General features: G+C 44.8%; 1 protein-coding gene across 1 annotated transcript in view; it reads right to left on the reverse strand.

Moving 5' to 3' along the window:
- Positions 1-18,124, reverse strand: part of IL16 (interleukin 16) — a 55,391-nt gene that overhangs the window by 8,623 nt on the left and 28,644 nt on the right. The window contains exons 8-16 of the mRNA XM_034784545.1: positions 17,340-17,450; positions 14,065-14,179; positions 11,116-11,189; positions 10,810-11,026; positions 9,519-9,636; positions 7,879-8,011; positions 6,833-6,920; positions 4,021-4,499; positions 548-686 (exon numbers count right to left, since the gene is read on the reverse strand). Of these exons, the coding sequence (XP_034640436.1) occupies positions 548-686; positions 4,021-4,499; positions 6,833-6,920; positions 7,879-8,011; positions 9,519-9,636; positions 10,810-11,026; positions 11,116-11,189; positions 14,065-14,179; positions 17,340-17,450 (1,474 nt within the window). The remainder of the gene's footprint in view (positions 1-547; positions 687-4,020; positions 4,500-6,832; positions 6,921-7,878; positions 8,012-9,518; positions 9,637-10,809; positions 11,027-11,115; positions 11,190-14,064; positions 14,180-17,339; positions 17,451-18,124) is intronic.

The following is an 18,124-nucleotide window of genomic DNA, read 5'->3' on the forward strand; positions in this document are numbered from 1 at the left end:
GGACAGTGGTGAAGATTTGGGGTTTTTTTATGAAAATTTATTTCAGTATAATGAAAAGAATAACTGCTCAGGAACTGTTGCCATTTTAAATACTACTAGCTACCATTTCACTTCATTTCACGAACAGAATCAACAGTGCATCAACTTCATGTCAATTATCTATATTACATGCTGTTCAGTTTTGAAACTATAAATCAAAAATGTCATGTGGCACATGCTAAAAATAAAATTCAGTAACACTCAGTTTTTAATATAAACAAATAAAGTATCATCTGAAAACAACTAGTGATTCTTGTACGCCTATTACCACTTATTCTCTTTAATAACAGACAATCTATTCATCTTCTTTTGGTGTTGTTCACACTTTGAGTCAGAGATAGTTAATGCACAATTGTGTAGAAATTTGTCTGCTCACCCAGTAATTTACCATTTTGCTGCAGTCTGTTTTTTAAAGATGGAATTGAAATGAATGCAAAACCATTAACCCTGCTAAATATTTTATGCACTCATAGAGGTTGCTTTTGAAGCAAATGGATGAAACACCTACCTAGGTTTGCTTTCCTCTCTTGGTCTCTCTCTGCTGACGCTTCAGTTGAGTATTCAGTACCTCTTGGTGTTACAGAAGTTGCAGAGAGACTGTGTGTTATAACTGTTTTATTTCCCTGTAGCAGCAGGTCTCCTGCTTCCTGTGGAATAAACAGGAAATAGAACTATGTCAAAACGTAATCACACAAACCACATTATATATGAGATGTAGAAAAATGCTCTTCATTTTCTTGTTTTTAATCTGAGAATAAATATTAAACAGCAGTAAAACTGATTTATTCTGTGCTCCAGGAAAGGGAGCAAAATATTTTATGTATGCATGTAAACACATAGGAAATTTTTTTTGTTAACATCTCAAATTTTGATGGATTGTGTATGTTGTGTACCACAACAAAGCAAGATATTGGCTGCTACAATTTTAGACTTCTAAAACCAGCCACACAGTAATCTCTTGCAAATCAGTTAAGCAAAGACAGAAAATGAATTGTCTAGTTTCTGTCTTTATTTTACACAGTGCTTTTCTTTGTGGGTCCTTTACCCCCAAACACAAAATTGTAATGAGCCCAATTCATGGCTGGAACTTCAAGACTTTTCCCCCTTTTGTTCTTGGTTGGAAATGCAGAATGAGGGGGTTTGTTTGAAGTCATAGTCGATGCTACTGGAGGCAGCCATTTGCAGATGCTCTAGAATTACCAGATTACTATGTAACTAGCGTCCCAAAGTTACCATCTGCCAGAGCTCCTGTGAGTAACACTGGAGAAGCAAGAGAGAGAAATTCTGAAACAAAAGTGAGATTATCCTGTAAACATCCGACTACCTGGCAACTCCTGAGCATTCTGACAGTGATGGGATTAGCACTTACTCCTCACTAACCCAGTAAAGAGTTTACCTCTGTCAAATCCCTGATCATTGCTGGCTTTGGTAGTCTCAATCTGGGTTCATTTTCTAATCACCTTCTGGATGGCAGCACCTTGTGTTCAGTCACCAAGAACAACTCCTGTCTTTTTAATATGGCGTTACCTTAACTCGCATCTTAGTGTGTGCTTATCCCTCACGTGAGACCACATGATGATAGTGCAAATGGTTAGAGTAGTAATGAATGATTTTCATAGGGACAGAAAGTAAACAATCCTGATTCAAATTCATTTTAAGCATTCTAATGCAACTAGCTTTGCATCTTTCTTCCAGTTAGGAGCCTGATCTTGTGTAACACTGCACAGCCAGATCTTCAATTGAAATGAAATGGGAATTCTGGAACACACAATTGGATCCAACTGACTGTGTGCTCCTGGCTGGTAGGGACGGTATCTACTTGCATATTGACACAGTGCTAAGTACACCGCCAGTGCTTTATAAATAATAGTTGTGGTCTGTAAAATATTACAGTTTAAAGCACAGTCAAAATTATAAATCAAATAATTTTGGCTTGAAAAAAGTAAGCTCACAATCTGCGGACACCGCACACACAACAGGGGCCAGTACTTTTCAAATTGAGTAATACGTCATGTTTGAGAAAGGAAAATAGAGAAGGGCACTAATAAATCTTTCGCTTAATTATCTGAAATCCATTTTGAAAAGTAGTAACCTTGTTTTCTATGCAGCCAGGGCCGGCTCTGGCTTTTTTGCCGCCCCAAGCAAAAAAAAAAAAAATCAGGACAGCCAGAACGGCAAAGCACAAAAAAAAAAAAGGGGGGGGGGGGGGTGCAATGCGGCCAGAGTGGCAAAGCAGGGGAAAAAAAAAAACTGCGGGGCGACTGGAGCCAGGGTGCAGGGTGCCTCCCTGCGCTGCAGACGTGCCCCAGCTAGCGGAGGGAGGGGTAGGGAGCGGGGGGAGAGAGAGAAGGGGGGTGGCCAGGGCTTCAGCGGGTCGCTCGCCATGCCAGGAGGGCTCCGCGCCACTCCGGTCGGTGGCAAGGGAAGGACACGGGCTGCCCTGCCGGGCTTGCTACAGACTTGGGGCAGACGGAGCGCGCAGCCTGCTCCCAGCAGGGTGCTCCCCTCCTCCGTGCCGCTGCCGCCCCCTATAGGGCGGCCGGATTGGCAAACCAAAAAAAAAAAAAAAAAAAAGCGGCCGCATCGCCCTAGGATTGGGCGGAATGCCGCCCCATAGAATCTGCCACCCCAAGCACGAGCTTGCTCGGCTGGTGCCTGGAGCCGGCCCTGTATGCAGCCCCCTGCCTAAGAGACATCAAAAGTCTTTCCGAGGAATCTTTCTTTGACTGCACTAAATTTTGCTTAGTGCATATTGATCTCAGGATTTCTTTTGTTCCCCTTATCGCTGCAGAATCACACTTGCAGCTTAATAGCCAAGAATTGCATTGTTTCTCAGCTCAAATAATTACTTGCTTTAAATGGGACCTCGAGAAGCTGTTTTTCCTTGTCTTAGCTGTTTTCTCCAACAAAGCTGATTTTATAGTAGCTGTTGAGGTGCATGCATATATTTCTACTGCCCTCCATCTTAGATGATAGGAAAGAAGTCTTCTTATTTTAGATGCTAAGCAAAAATGTCCTTATTCGTTAGCTTTATGCTATACTTTAACCAAGGCCTTTACTGTTGTGTGGGTTTATTTTCCTTGATAAGCCTTGAGCTAATGGTTGCTCAGTTTTGCTTGTTTCACCTGGCACTAAATTCTGTTAATTTCTACTAGCCTATTACTAAACCCTGGGTAAATGGGTTCCTTTTTTTAAACAAACCACAACTCAGTTTCCACACACACATCACAGAACTGTACACACTTATGCAAATTTGCTTCTCTGTTTCTGTTAATTCTTTTGGGGGTAGGCGGGATGTACATCTAATTGTGTAGGGTAATTCACCTAATTTTAAAAGACTTCAAAAGAGCTAAATTAATCAATAAATAGGAGAGAGAGTCCATGGTTACTTTAACCATATAGCTAAAGCATTTAGGCCTTGTCTACATTAGGGATTTTGGGCAAACTGTTCCCACCGTTACTAATACCAGTTTATTTCCTCCAGTGAGCATGCTAGTGCGGTGACTGTTTCACATTCTTGTTCTTGTAGTTTACTGATCTCACTATTTATTGAATGGCTTGGATCTGAATTTGGTGTTGTGGAGTTAGGGAGTAGCTATACTGACTTGACAGTAGAAGTGGTGCAAACTATCCCAATCCTAGCCTGTAGCCCACTGGTCTTCCAGTCCCGTTTGACCAGAGACTGCCAAATGCTCTACATGGTTTTGTACCAATGAGGGATGTTCACTAGGGGACTCCAGGGAGAACTTCACATTCATTCTCACACCTGTCTGAGTTTGGACTTGAACACAGTTTTCCAGAAGTGAAGTACAAATGCATTACAGCATTCCTCTGCCTAGTGTCCCTCATTTGGGGGGTCCTATTTAGAACTAAGGTTCAAATTTTACTAAACAGATAACATATCACTTTACTTTCAAATATTCTAAAAGAAAAAAACCCTGCTGTTTCTCCTAAAAACCCTGAGAACTATGCAGGATTTACCTGAACATTAGCAGAAGATGGGCTCCCATCATCTTGTAGCATAGGTTTCCCTTTCACGTCTGTGTTACACTGCTCAGTGTCTGTGCAGTCTTGTTTAAAATACTTCCTTGGTGGAGGTTTGGGCTTCGACGATTTAGGTTTTCTAACAAGAATCTCCGTAGATTTTTTTATGTTCTGAGAGGGGTGGCCTGCTTCATTGCCAGTGGGAGGGGAATGGTTCTCCAAACTGGTTTTGGACAATGAATCCAGCAAGCCAGGCAGTCTGGTAATTGGTACATCAATGCTGTGTACTTTTGCCTTCAAGTCAGCAAGCTGGTATGGGGTGCCATTACTGCAAGATGACCTGAGGTTGTAACTACTGTCACTGCTGGAACGGGTCATTAGCTTCTGAGATCTGCGGCTGCAATAAGCAGTGTTCTTCTCAATGTGTTTTTCATGCTGGTATCTGCCATGCCAGCTAGTTTCCAGTCTTTTAACACCTGTATCAGCAACATGATTAAAATATATAAAATGCAGCATATATATTGATGAAAACACTCAGATACATTCAAAGCATTTACTTCCAGGGGTGTTAATCAAATCCACTGTAAAAGTAAACCAGTTGAGTATAGCAATCTGATCGGTGTACCACAGCGAAAAGGTGGGGAAGCATTTGTGGAGGTTTTTTAGATCAAGGAATCATTTAATTATTGGATACAAACAGTACTGCCCAGATATACTGTTCTGTATAGTTTGCTGTTGGTTCAATCTATTAACCCTGTTTGAGAAAGAAAGGGAAGGCGAAACATATCTCAGATTATAAAGCATTGCGATAATAGCACTCCATTCTGGAACTTGGCAAGTTAGCCCTAAGGGGAACTTAGTGTGCCTTTGGCAACTAGGGAAATGGGATGCTCATCCCATCCATGGATAGGCTGCATGTTACACTAACACCGCATTATTGAGCTGCTGACATTGGGTCAGATAGCTTCAGCCAGTGACGGGGTTAGAAAGTCTGAACAAGCTCCAGAGGAAGTGAGCACAAGAAAATGTAATGGTTAAGAAAAGTGTGAAGGGAATGTTATCTAGCCTGTTTCTGACAGGAAATAAGTTAGAAATGGAAAGTGAAATCACAGTGAAAAAGTTTCAGTGGTGCAATCCCACTAAAGTTTACAACCATGCCACCTTTTTGAAAATTTTACCCCTTGTCACCCATGCTGTAACTCGGGCCTAGCATCTGAGTCTATCCCTTTAAGTCAAGGATGCAGCTCTTCCAGGAGCCCATCAATGTTGCTCCATCAATTGAACAGAGAGTGTTACTCAGCATGAGGATGATAGGGCTGGGCTCTGTCCACCCCCAGAGCCAAACCTGCTACCTCTGCGGCGCCCCCCGTGTGAAGAGCAAACCTAAATTCAGTCCTCCCAAATGGCAGCGTATTGCTCTGGCTGTTCTTACCAGAAAAACAGAACATTCTTGTGAAGCGCATTAGAGGCTGGTTTTAGTTGTGAGAGAACAGAGGGGCGGGGTGTGAAATACTGAATACAGCAAGAAGAGGGTGGGAAGCAGGGGGGGCCCACAAAGCATCAGCTTCACTGGGGTTGAGTCAGGGCTGGCTCCAGGCACCAGCTGAGCAAGCTGGTGCTTGGGGCGGCAGATTGTTTGAGGCGGCATTCTGCCCAATCCTAGGGCGGCACGTCCGTTTTTTTTTTTTTTCCGCTCCGGCCGCCCTGTAGGGGGCAGCGGCGCGGAGGATGGGAGCCCCCTGCAGCAAGCCTGGCAGGGCAGTCCTCGTCCTTCCCTCCTCGCCAACCGGAGCGGAGCCCTCCCAGGAGGCGGCGCAGCGGGAGGGGGCCACGTGGCAGCGCCCCCACCGTAGCCCTGGCCGCCCCCCCTTCTCCCTCCCCCCCCCCGCTCCCTCCCCGCCGCTAGCCAGTCCCCCCTGTACCCCGCCCCGGCCCCGCCCCAGGTTTTTTTTTTTTTGCTTTGCCGTTCTGGACGCCCTGTTTTTTTTTTCCTTGGGGCGGCCAAAAAACCAGAGCCGGCCCTGGGTTGAGTCTCAGAATGTTTGGGGTATGTCTACACTGCAGCTGGGAACAAGCCTCCTAGTCTGGGCAGACAGACTCATGTTAGCAGGGCTAAAGCTAGCATGCTAAAAATAGCAGTGCGGACATTGTGGCTCGGACAGAGACTCCGACTAACCACCCGCGCTCATCAGCACCACACCGAGCCCAGTCTCTGCCCAAGCGGCACCATCCACGCTGCTGGTTTTAGTGTGCAAGCCCCCACAATGCAAGCCTGTCTACCTGAGCTGCAATGTAGACATACCGTTGGAGGTCAACCAGGTGTCTTGAGCTTTTTACGCCATTCTCTGGCAGTATCTCTCAGGATGGACTTCAATAATATAGCTCTAGGCCAGGGGTCGGCAACCTTTCAGAAGTGGTGTGCCAGCTTCATTTATTCACTCTCATTTAAGGTTTCGCGTGCCAGTAATACATTTTAACATTTTTAGAGGTCTCTATCTAGAAGTCTATAATATATAACAAAACTATTGTTGTATGTAAAGTAAATAAGGTTTTTAAAATGTTTAAGAAACTTCATTTAAAATTCAATTAAAATGCAGAGCCCCCCGGACTGGTGGCCAGGACCCAGGCAGTGTGAGTGCCACTGAAAATCAGCTCGCGTGCCGCCTTTGGCATGTGTGCCATAGGTTGCCTACCCCTGCTCTATGCTCTTTCCTCCTTCTTTCCCTTCCACTCCAGGTTACTTAACTAGTCTGGTATCTCTGTCAATACTAAGTCATAATGTCTCAGACAGCTGAATGAATTCCCTTACCTTCAGTATTCCATTGTTGCCTCTCCCTTCCAAATCTGTTGTTTTCCACAGCTTGTGAAACAGCTTCCTTTAGCTGCTGTTCGGATACCTATAAAATATCGTGTCATTCTGGGTCTTGCAAAGCTCACCAAAAGATTGGTTCACCACACAACTCTTCATTCCTGCAAACACTTTCTCACAAAAATAGTCCTTACTCAGGCAAGTGGCCTCAATGAATTTAATAGGCCTAAGCATGTGAGCAAGGATTACATGCATGAGGAAGGGTTTTCAGGCCTCTAATTAGTAATATATATGCAGTACAGTTGAAGCCTCTGTATTGACAATCTAGATAAATGGGACATTTTTCAAGAATAAAGGGTTGTTTATCCATTGTACCAGATGCACAATTCTGGGGTTGCCATTATAAGGTATCTGGATGGTGTATTTTTTTGGTGCACAAATTAACCCAGTTAATAGGTCCAACAGACTATTAGAAAACATTTCTGAAAAAAAAAATTCCCATAAGGACAAAATATTTCTTTCATATCACTCAATATAATAGCAAGAATTGGCTGGACAAAATTCAATCAAATCAAAACGCTGACTTTTAATTACATTCTGGGAGAGAGGCTTAAAATCAATACTATTGAGTTTCACATTCTATTCTTGGTGTATATTTCATCTTTCCCGGTTCTTACTCCTCAGTGAAAAGTTTCATTTGAATGAGTTTCAGATACTCTTGTTTTCTAAGAAGCATATGTTGTATATCATTGTTCCTGAAAACCTGTTTCTTTACCTTGTTTATTCAAAGCACATGAACTCTCATGTAAGACACTGTCTCCACTGATCCTTGCACCGCATATATCTCTATACATAAGACAGCACACTATTTTGAATTTAAATATCTTGGGTTTGTACCTCATCCTATATCTTAGGTAATACCAAAGGTACTGCATGTACATCGGCACATTATTTGCCAAACTGATTTATACCAATTCTGCTACCCGTATTAGTGTTAGTTTGTCAATATTTGCTTTATTCAAAGTCAGAAAAATGTGGAATGCTACCTGTGGATCAGGGTGTCGACTAATAATAATCTGCACAGCACCAGGACTGCAGTGGCTTAGAACAGCATAAACTTCATTAAGTGTCATATTTTGGACTGGTGCTTCATTAATTTCTATGATTTCATCCCCACACCTACAAAGAGATTAAAAAAAAATAATCCAGCAAGAGGAGCAGACTTTACATTGTTATTTCTAGCGTATTGTTCCATTGTGACTGTGCAAGAAACATACGTTCAGGTGGTTGAGCTTTGTTATGGTCACAGATTAAATTAGTGAGTTTCACTGGGTCCCTTCTCAGAAAATGGAAAGGGAATCAGCACTGAGACATGACATTTCCTCATTGGTGCATTCTCCATAAATCTGAATTCTTTGCACTTCCCACAGTGCACTTTTTGTATTATAAATGACAGGACAGACAGAAAATGACACAGAAGGCTGGCCTGTTGTGTACTGTTTACACCCACAACTTCCTTCCTGCCTATAATGTAGCATTTCACTTCTTGTTTGTGAAAAGTCTACTACTTGCACTGAAAGGACAGTAACAGTGCCTGAGAGAGAAGCTGGCTGAGGTAATATCTTTTATTGGACCTACTTCCAATGAATGATATTACCTCACCACTTGGTCTCTCTAATATCCTGGGACCAACAACACTGCTCCATAATACAGTGTCTGTCCTTTATATTAAATACAGAAGAGTAACTTATTAATAATCAGCTTTTAGATACTAATTATTGGAAGCTCTGTCCACTGTTGAACTCTGAGTCTTTCCTAATGAAATTCCAACATGGCACAGCTGGGTACTATCATGCCCTCTCTCCCCTCCGTCCCAAACACGCACATAGGTGCTGAGCGTTTCAAAGTTTCAATCCAAATGTTGCAGAACTTGCGGCATTTTCAGCTGAGTTTCCAGGTACATTCAGGGTGCAGAACCGGTGTTAAAACAAAAATCATTTGAGTTCTGCACAACTCTAAATACACACAATATACCTGGTCCTCCTAACGTTATCCTCTGGCGATGAAGCTCTCAAATCCGATGGGATAAATTTCTGTTGGTGTGGAAGGTCCCAGATTGCAAAGCTGTATTTCTATCATATAGTAGGGGATAGAATTTTGGGAACGTGTGCAAGACCTCTGCAATGCCATCTGCACCCGGGGAACACTCTGGGTGCACACAAGTATTGGGGATGGGATGGGAAGAAAGGGGCAGAGCCAGTGGATCAGTGACTATGCAGATCCTCTAGTCATTTCTCCTGGAGCAGGGGAATAAACTGGCTCCAGAAATGAGAGACTGGCTCCTTCCATCAACCCCATCTAAAGACCCATGTACTCAAAGCCCATTTACTTGAACTTTGTGTGGGAGAGAGCGCAGCATTTGGCCCCATGACAGACATTGTCAATATTTAGGTCAGTCTTAGTTTGATCCTCAATTTTCTCATGTATCTCTTTTCATTCTCCGTTCCTTATTTTCCTGGATTATAATCTCATTTCTTGCCAGTTTATACCCATGTCTGGATATTGCAATACTTAGCCTCCTGCTTGGAGATATGGGAGATCCATCTAAGATGACAGAGCTTATCTGGCAGGGGAATGTGAAACTTTAATTCTGAAAGGTTCTTTGATAAAAAAACATTCAACATACCTGAGCCTCCCATCCATATGAGCCACGGAGCCTGGTGAGAGGGTATGGATAAATATCCCGGAAATGCACTGGGCGTAAGGGACACTGCACAACCCAATTCCTAGGCCAACGCCAGCTTCTGAAAGGGTCCATCAAAAAGATGCATAAGAAATATGAACACCAAGATAATTTGGGAGTACTGTTTCTAAATGAGAAACATCACTTGCATCTGAAGAAGTGGGTTTTTTACTCACGAAAGCTTATGCCCATATAAATCCGTTAGTCTTTAAGGTGCCAACAGACTCCTTGTTGTTTTTGTGGACACAGACTAGCACAGCTACCCCCGATACGGTTTCTAAATGGTGACCTCAAAACACGCTTGTTGAAAACAGAGCCATATCCTTGCGGTTATGCATTTTCCACATGCAAATGCACATTTTTTGCATGTGTAAGGAGAATGCACCCAAATGTTGCTAGCCACATTTGAAAATTTAGTTCACACATTCATTGTTAGCCTGTTGCAGATACAGTACAATGCAGCTTTATTTTGCAAAGGCTCTGTCATGCAAACTGTATCCCAAATCATTTTACAATGAGAAATAATAACAGAGAGCAGGAGAAAAATGAAGAAGGAAATGTGGTTGTGTGTAGCCTGAAATTGTTCTCTTTTTTGTTTTCTGTGCAAAATACCTTTAGATTTGTAAGAACTCTTCCTCTTTAAAGAGACAGCAGCCATTGAGTTGATGCAATCTATTCAAGTGATGAGTCACACTTATTTACTTTTGTTCTCTGTTTTGGTGCATCCTGTATTCTAAACTAAGTCATTCTTTCAATGTATGTGATTGCTTTTTGTGTCTGGAAAAACACAGCAGTTGGGGGAAGAGACAAAAGAAATGGCTGTTTTATAAAGCCATGAATTTTCACACTGAAATAGAGTTTGTATAATTAAGAATGAGAGTTGTGTAATGTGCTTCATTAACTGAGTTTGAACGCTCAGTGAGTGGTGTCTCAGAGGGATTTGCCTTGTAAACACTTTCAGTTCTTGTGAGGAGAATTGAAAGTGTCAATCTAGTGCCTGAGTGGAACAATGGGTAGAAATATGGTAGGTGAAAGACAACAATTGATAGATAGCTTGGCAGGATATCATAGCAGGCACTGAGTCTGTATTAGGTGAGTTGGGGAAAAAAATCTGTGCAAGTAGGGGAGGAATTAGGATAGAGTGAGGACAAACATGCAGAAAGTAAATGAGCCATCAGTTTGTGAATCAAGTCTTGTTCCGTGTATTCCTTGTTCAGTTTATTTTAGCACTTACCTTTGTTTAAGGAAACTTCCATTATGACCCTGTCATTGGGCTTTGTGGTGCTTAATGAGACGGCAGCACTATCTGAACTGAAAGAGCTGTTTTCCTTGGTTATCCGAGTGCTGGAACTCAGAGACCGACATAAGTGTGACGACAGGTAGCTAGAGGCAGAATAAGGGGTGCTAAGGCTTGTCCTGACCGTAAGAGTGAGGAGACCCTTTTTGGCCTGCTAGAAAGAAAAAAAAACAATGAGTGGGCTGAGCTCACGGGCACCTTTTGTATAAAGATAGAAATTGTGCTGTGAGGACAGTGCATAACCTTGAATTTTTGTAAAGCATCATAATGCGTTAATCCGTACATTGATTCTCCGTTCAGTTCCAGAATTTCATCACCTGTTTTAAAAAGGAATAATTAAACTGTGTTACTAATTGCTATTACCCAATTGTGTGAGCGACAAATAGCCAAGAACGATCATGCCTTGAATGCAGTAATGCATGGAGATGAAAATATACCACCTACAGCACTGATTTCAGTGGGACCAGACAGATCCCTTTAGTGAAATTAAAATGCTGCTATAAATATTATGTGCTCTAAATCAAATATGTGAAAATTAAGTTAATGTTAGACTCCTCCTCAATACAGGAAATTATTAGATTTTTAAATTTTCAGTATTGCCAACTCTCGCAATTTTATTCTTACTAGATATTTTGAGTTGAGGCTTTTTCCCCTGCTTCATGAAAAGAGAGGGTTGCCAACTGTCTAATCACACAAACCCAAACATCCTTGCTCCGGCCCCTTCCCAGAGGCATCGCCCCTCCGAGACCCCGCCCTGTTTACTCCATCCCACCTCCCTCCATCGTTTGCTCTCCCCCACCCTCATTCACCTTCAACAGGCTGGGGCAGAGGGTTAGGGTGTGGGCTCTGGGCTGGGGCCGAGGGATTCAGAGTGTGGGAGGGGGCTCCAGCCTGGGGCAAGGGGTTGGGGCGCAGGAGGGGGTGTAGGGTGCAAGCTCTGGGATAGAGTTTGAGTGCTGGAGGGGGGCTCAGGGCTGGGGCAGGGGACTGGGGCATGGGAGGGGGTGAGGGGTGCAGGCAATTGGAGGGAGTTTGGGTGTAAGGGGGGCTCCGGGCTGGGGCAGGTGGTTGGGTTGCAGGAGGGGGTGAGGGGTGCAGGCTCTGGCTGGGTGGTGCTTACTTCGGACAGCTCCCAGTCAGCGGTGCAGAAGGGCTAAGGCAGGCTCCATACCTGACCTGGCCCCGTGCCAGTCCTGGAAGCAGCCAGCACGTCCCTGCAGCCCCTGGGGGGTGGGGAGGGGACAGAGATCACCGCATGCTCCCCAAGTGAAAACTCTGCAACTCCCATTGGCGAGGAACTGCGGCCAATGGGCGATGTGGGAGAGGAGCCTGCCTTAGCCCTGCTGCACCACTGACCGGGACGGGAGCCACCCAAGATAAGCGGGGCCAGGGGCCTCCGCGCTCTGCCTCCTCCACGCGCTGCTCCAGGAGGTTCTGAATGCTGCTCCTGCCTACGGGCACCACCCCTGCAGCTCCCATTGGCCGGGAATTTTGGCCAATGGGAGCTGAGAAGTCAGTGCTCAGGGTGCGGGCAGTGCACGGAGACCACTGCCCCTACCCCCCAGGGGCCACAGGGATGTGTCAGCCACTTCAGGGAGTGGCACGGAGCCAGGGCAGGTAGGGAACCTGCCTTAGCCCCGCTCTGCCACGGACATTTAGCGGTCTAAAATCTCCTGGTTTGGCTTCAGTAGCCTCCGGGGAAATAGAGCCCAATTCCGGGAGACTCCCGGCGAAACCTGGAGGGTTGGCAACCCTATGAAAAGAGGATGAAAAGCTGCCCACTCTCAATTTTTCCATTTGTCAAAATGGCCACCATCTCCTAGTACCACCCTTAGGGCTGAAGCCAGCAAGATAGATAGAGTCCATCTGCATGTAACAATAAGGCTACCCATAATAGATTTGGCTACCACCTCCTGTTTTGAATCAGACTAAGGCCATTCCTACAGGCAAAATGGCTCCCGCGTTATGGTGCAGGGAATTAGACAGGACATATGGATTGCAAGGGGCAGCAGAGACACTGTGAAAAGTGGATGGGGGAGGGGAAGCAGGGCATTGGCTACAGCAGATGGCAGATTTAGGTGTTCAGGGGGATGTGGGGGTGCAAAGGACAGTGACAGGGTGGGGGATGGAATGGCAGCTCCCCTAGCTTGGAGTAATGATGGGTAAGGGGAGTCCCCTCCAAGCAGCCAGGGGAAGGCAGTGTCACCAACTCTCATGAACTGATCATGAGTCACAGAATTTTGGCGACTGTAGGAGGAGCTGTTCCAATGATGCCTGAAGCTCCTCCAATCCCATAATTTTCAGCACGTGGGCAGAGCTCTAGGCAAGAGCCTTGGAGCTGAGGACACAGACCTGCCCTGTCACCGAGCCCTGCCTTCATGTATAGCCCTAGAGCAGAGAGAGTGTCCTGGGGGAGGGGGAGTTGGGGAAGTGGTGCCACTGGGACCCAGGCACAGATATGTTGCTCTGGAGTCAGGGCAGTAAGAGGAAATGGATGGCAGTTCCCCTATCTTAGGGGTGAGGATTGGGTGAGTGGCGTCTCCATCTGAGCAGCCTGGGAGAGGCATGCATTTCTGTGGTCATTAAAGCTTGCCTTTTTCAGCTTGAAATGATCACATATCTACACTGGAAGAGGAGTAGAGGGGAGTTAAAAAGTCAAAAGACAACTAAACAACGTGATCTGATTTAAAAAACAAAAACTCCCCTCCTGATTTTGGGGGGTCTTGCTGATGATTTTTGATCCCTTGAGGTTGGCAAGACTGCAGGTGAATGGCTAAACACTTTGAAATTTCACTGAAAAATGGGGGTTAGGGGGAAATAGCAAAAATATTTGATTTCCCCACTCCAGTTTTCTGCCTAGCTCTATTTACAGTGGCTAAAAAGGTAGCTGGTCACTAGTCTCTCTTCTGAAATTGTAAACAGAGGAGCCAGGCCAGCTAGACTATGGATATTTGTCATGCAGGTGATGCAATTAAACTACCATCTCATTTCACAGCAGTCACCAAACAATCTTCAGGGGAAAACCACTTTCATTCACAACCAACCTGAGCTGGCTTTGATTCTTACATCACCAATCCCACAACCAATTGGATCCTCTTTTGATCTACATTTTAAATGTCTTTATTGCTTCTGTACTAGAAATTTTTTAACCCCAAACAATCATTCTAAATATTTTTCATAGTAACTTCCTACCTTCTTGTAACCTTCCATCAGCAGCAGCAGCTCCACCTGGAAAGATGGTCTTTACATAGATACCAATGGGCCCATAAATGCTGTCCTTCCCTCCAACAATACTGAAGCCCAACCCCTAAATTATGAGAGCGAGAGAGAGAGAGAGACCATGTTTATTTCTCATAATGGTTGCATTGTTTTCTCTTCTGTACTAAAATGCTACATGGGCAATAACACTTAGCAAAATTGCCTGATGGACATTAATATGTTCATTACAAGATTTAAAACAAAGGTGGATATAGTGATCCCCAACTTAAGAACTTAGAAGGTATTTAACTGAAATTTTCTTCATAAAAGTCACAAACAATTATTTTGAGACAATATATGTGCTGCAATAGTAACGTGTAATGATTAGAGCATAGGACTAAGTCCCATACTCCTGGCTCTGCCACTAACATAATGTGTGGCCTTGGGTGAGTCATTTAACCTCTTTTGCCTCAATTTCTCCACCCATAAAATGGAACTGATATTCACCTCAGAGGGATGTTCTGAGACTTACTTCTGGGGGAACTCTGCCACATTGCTCACCTGCAGAATTCATGTCCCCCACAGATTTTTTTTTTAATCCACAGAAAATACATTCTGCCAGGGGTTGCTGTGACACCAGAACAGAGGGAAGCCGGTTCACCAGCCATAGGGAGGCTGCCAATAGGGAAGACAAGAGGCTGCCTTCCTCGCAGCACCCTGCCTGTGGGGCCAGGTGAGGAGGCACCGAATATGCTTGGGACAGACAGAGCAGGGCAGATGGGGCTGCTGGGGTTCTGGGATTCTGAAGGGCTAGTTGAGGGGGACAGACTGGTGAAGGAGCTGAATGGGTGCAGGGCCACGAGCGGGTTGGGGTGGCTGAGTGTGGGTGCAGGGACAATGGAGGTGGGAGGTGTACAGGGGTAGTTGAGTGGGGGTGTAGGGACACATGAAGACGGGGAGGGGTGCATGGTGATGGGGAGGGAGTGCAGGGACACATGGGGATGGGAGAGTGAGGGGCAGGAGTTGCAAAGGGGCAGAGGGTGGCTAAGTGGGGGTGCAGGGACATATGGGGACAGGGAGAGGAAGATGCAGGGCTACATGGAGATGCAGAGAAGGGGTGGCTGAGTGGGGGTGCAGGGACACATGGGGATTAGGGAAGATGTGCCTGACTGAATGGGAGAGGCTAGGGGTCAGCCAGAATCTGTATGGGGGAAGGTCCCCAACTCCCTAACAATCTCCCCCCCTCCCCCAAAAAACTGTTCCCTACTTCTCCCACTCACATTCAACAGCCTTCCAGGTTCACTCCAGGCTCCTTCCCACCAATTACTTCCCTCTCCCTCAACTCCTCCATTACCCCCGACTCCCCCAAACCCTTTGCACTGCTTCTGAGGATGGAGGGAAATATGTTTCTGTACTGTAATTTAAATGAATTATTACTCAAAGTTCTGTATTCATATGCCTAGTAAGAAAACTATTTGTCAAAAAAAAATTCCTGAATCTTTTTTGTTGTCTCTGTTACAGACATACTTGCTGACAGGTATTTTGAAATTGGTGTGATTATATTGTGTTATTTTGACAAAAAAAAATGCAGAATTTTAAAATATAGTGCACAGAATTTTTAATTTTTTGGCATAGCATTCCCCAAGGAGTAGAGACTGTACTTAATTAATATTTGTAAACCAACTAGAAATCCTTGGATGAAAAGTGTTATAGAAGTGCAAAGTACTACACGCAGTGGAGCCCTGATACATGACTAGGGCCCCTAAGTGCTACCATAATACAGATGATGATGATAATTTATTTTATTGAACTCCACAGAAGGACTTTCTGATAGTTGTCCCTACATCTGTACTAGACATTGTTATTTAGAAAGAGATCTTTATTAGAGAATTTACAGGCCTAAAAGGCCTGTGTTTAAGTTCTAGCTTCCATATTTTATGCATCCCAAGTTACAAATGAAAGTCAGTCAAAAAATAATCACATATGCTAATACAAATGTGTGGCCGGACAGAGAGCAAGAACACCCCTTTGGCATTTTTATTTGTAAGTGGGATAGCAATTGCCTTTTCTCTGTCTTATTCATAGATTCATAGATTCTAGGACTGGAAGGGACCTTGAGAGGTCATCGAGTCCAGTCCCCTGCCCGCATGGCAGGACCAAATACTGTCTAGACCATCCCTGATAGACATTTATCTAACCTACTCTTAAATATCTCCAGAGATGGAGATTCCACTACCTCTCTAGGCAATTTATTCCAGTGTTTAACCACCCTGACAGTTAGGAAATTTTTCCTAATGTCCAACCTAGACCTCTTGCTAGAGATAGTCTTTGTAAATCTAAGTTTTGTTTTTGTGCACGTGTACTTGATTTTACCAAGGGTCTTGCTTATGTAACTATGCTTTATCACCGACTGCATCTTGTGGAGTTTCCAGGCTTAACAAATCAGGATGATGCAAGCTGCAAGGCATAGTTTAACTAGACGATATAAACAAAGCTGGTAATATGTTGCCATGGAGAACATGCTCTAGCTAATGTGCACACATGCAATTCCCATTAGCTTCAGATAGGCACGTGCATGGAGAGTGAGCCCTCACTTAGAGTTCAGGAGGTGTGCTATGAATTACTGCAAAATCCAAATCAAGCTGAAGACAAATTACACTAAAGAGCCAATCCTGCAAGGTGCTGAAGTCCCTCAATTCCTATTAAAAATCAGTTGGGAGTTGAGAGCAGTCAGCACCTAACAGGATAGAGTTCAGCTTTAATCTTGCTGTGTGAATGTTTGGTGTTTGTGAAAGGTGACAAATCAAAAGGTTCTGGAGGCTGTAGTCCTTTATTTACCTGGAGGTTAGATACAGCACAGGCAGTGCATTCTTCCCCACACTGCCAGTCCACCACTGTCTCTCAGCTCTGACTTGGAGGGAGCATCTCTAGAAGGGAGAGGCTAATTCAGTTGCCAGACCCCATTCAGTCAGTGCCCCTCATTGCTAAGAAGGATGCCAGTGAAGGATGTCAGCTGTTGGTGGTGATTGTGTGATATGGACATATGTCCATTAGGAACTGGCCTGTGACCACCAACACACAACACAAACCACCAAACACTCAGCAGAGGATGGTGATTTTTAGTCACTGGCTGCCCAGGCCCAGATTGGAACTGGCAACCCAGAGGTGAAAGGCTCGCTGTCCCATTACCAGCCTCCCTGCACCATTCACTCCCCATTTGATATGTACACCTGGGAAGATGACTAGTATTCTGTTTATAAGCATCTCACCTTCCCTTGGCCTTTCATCAAAACAATGTTTGATATTACGGAAGCCTGTGAGCCACAAGACGTGTGCGTTAACTGAGCAGTGCTCAGCGATCTAGAAGGTCTTGAAACCGTCTGCAAAGAGAAAAATAGTTTTAATGCAGTGCCAGGCATTTGTTGTACATACCAGATGAATGTGTGCAATTGCTCTGTGAGAGTACAGTCTTAATGGAACAACAGAGACCCCACAAGCGGAAAGTGCTGGGTTTTAAAATATTTGTTTGCATGATTCAGATAGCTCGTTTATCCAGGCAGGGGTGGCTCTAGCTTTTTTGCCGCCCCAAGCATGGCAGGCAGGCTGCCTTCAGCGGCACGCTTGCGGGAAGTCCACCGGTCCTGCAGATTCGGTGGCATGCCTGTGGGAGGTCCACCAGTCCCGCGGCTTCAGCGTACCCACTGCCGAATTGCCACTGAATCCGCCGGACCGGTGGACCTCCCGCAGGCATGCCGCCGAAGGCTGCCTGACTGCCGCTCTTGCAAGGACCGGCAGGGCGCTCCCTGCAGCTTGCCGCCCCCGGCACATGCTTGGAGCGCTGGTGCCTGGAGCCGCCGCTGTATCCAGGAACCAATGGTCTACAGAATTGTCTGGAACATGTCCTGGTACTTTAGCCTTTTTTCAGATGCATAGGATATTCAGCTAAAACCCTGAGGTCCTTATAGACTATGGGCTTGATTTTGAACTTGCTTAAATCATTTCTATGCTTGTCTAGCTACAGTGATCCAACCAGATTTAGAATCTAGATCCTAGA

Source organism: Trachemys scripta, chromosome 10 (genome assembly GCF_013100865.1).
Source record: "Trachemys scripta elegans isolate TJP31775 chromosome 10, CAS_Tse_1.0, whole genome shotgun sequence".
Taxonomy (NCBI): domain Eukaryota; kingdom Metazoa; phylum Chordata; order Testudines; family Emydidae; genus Trachemys; species Trachemys scripta.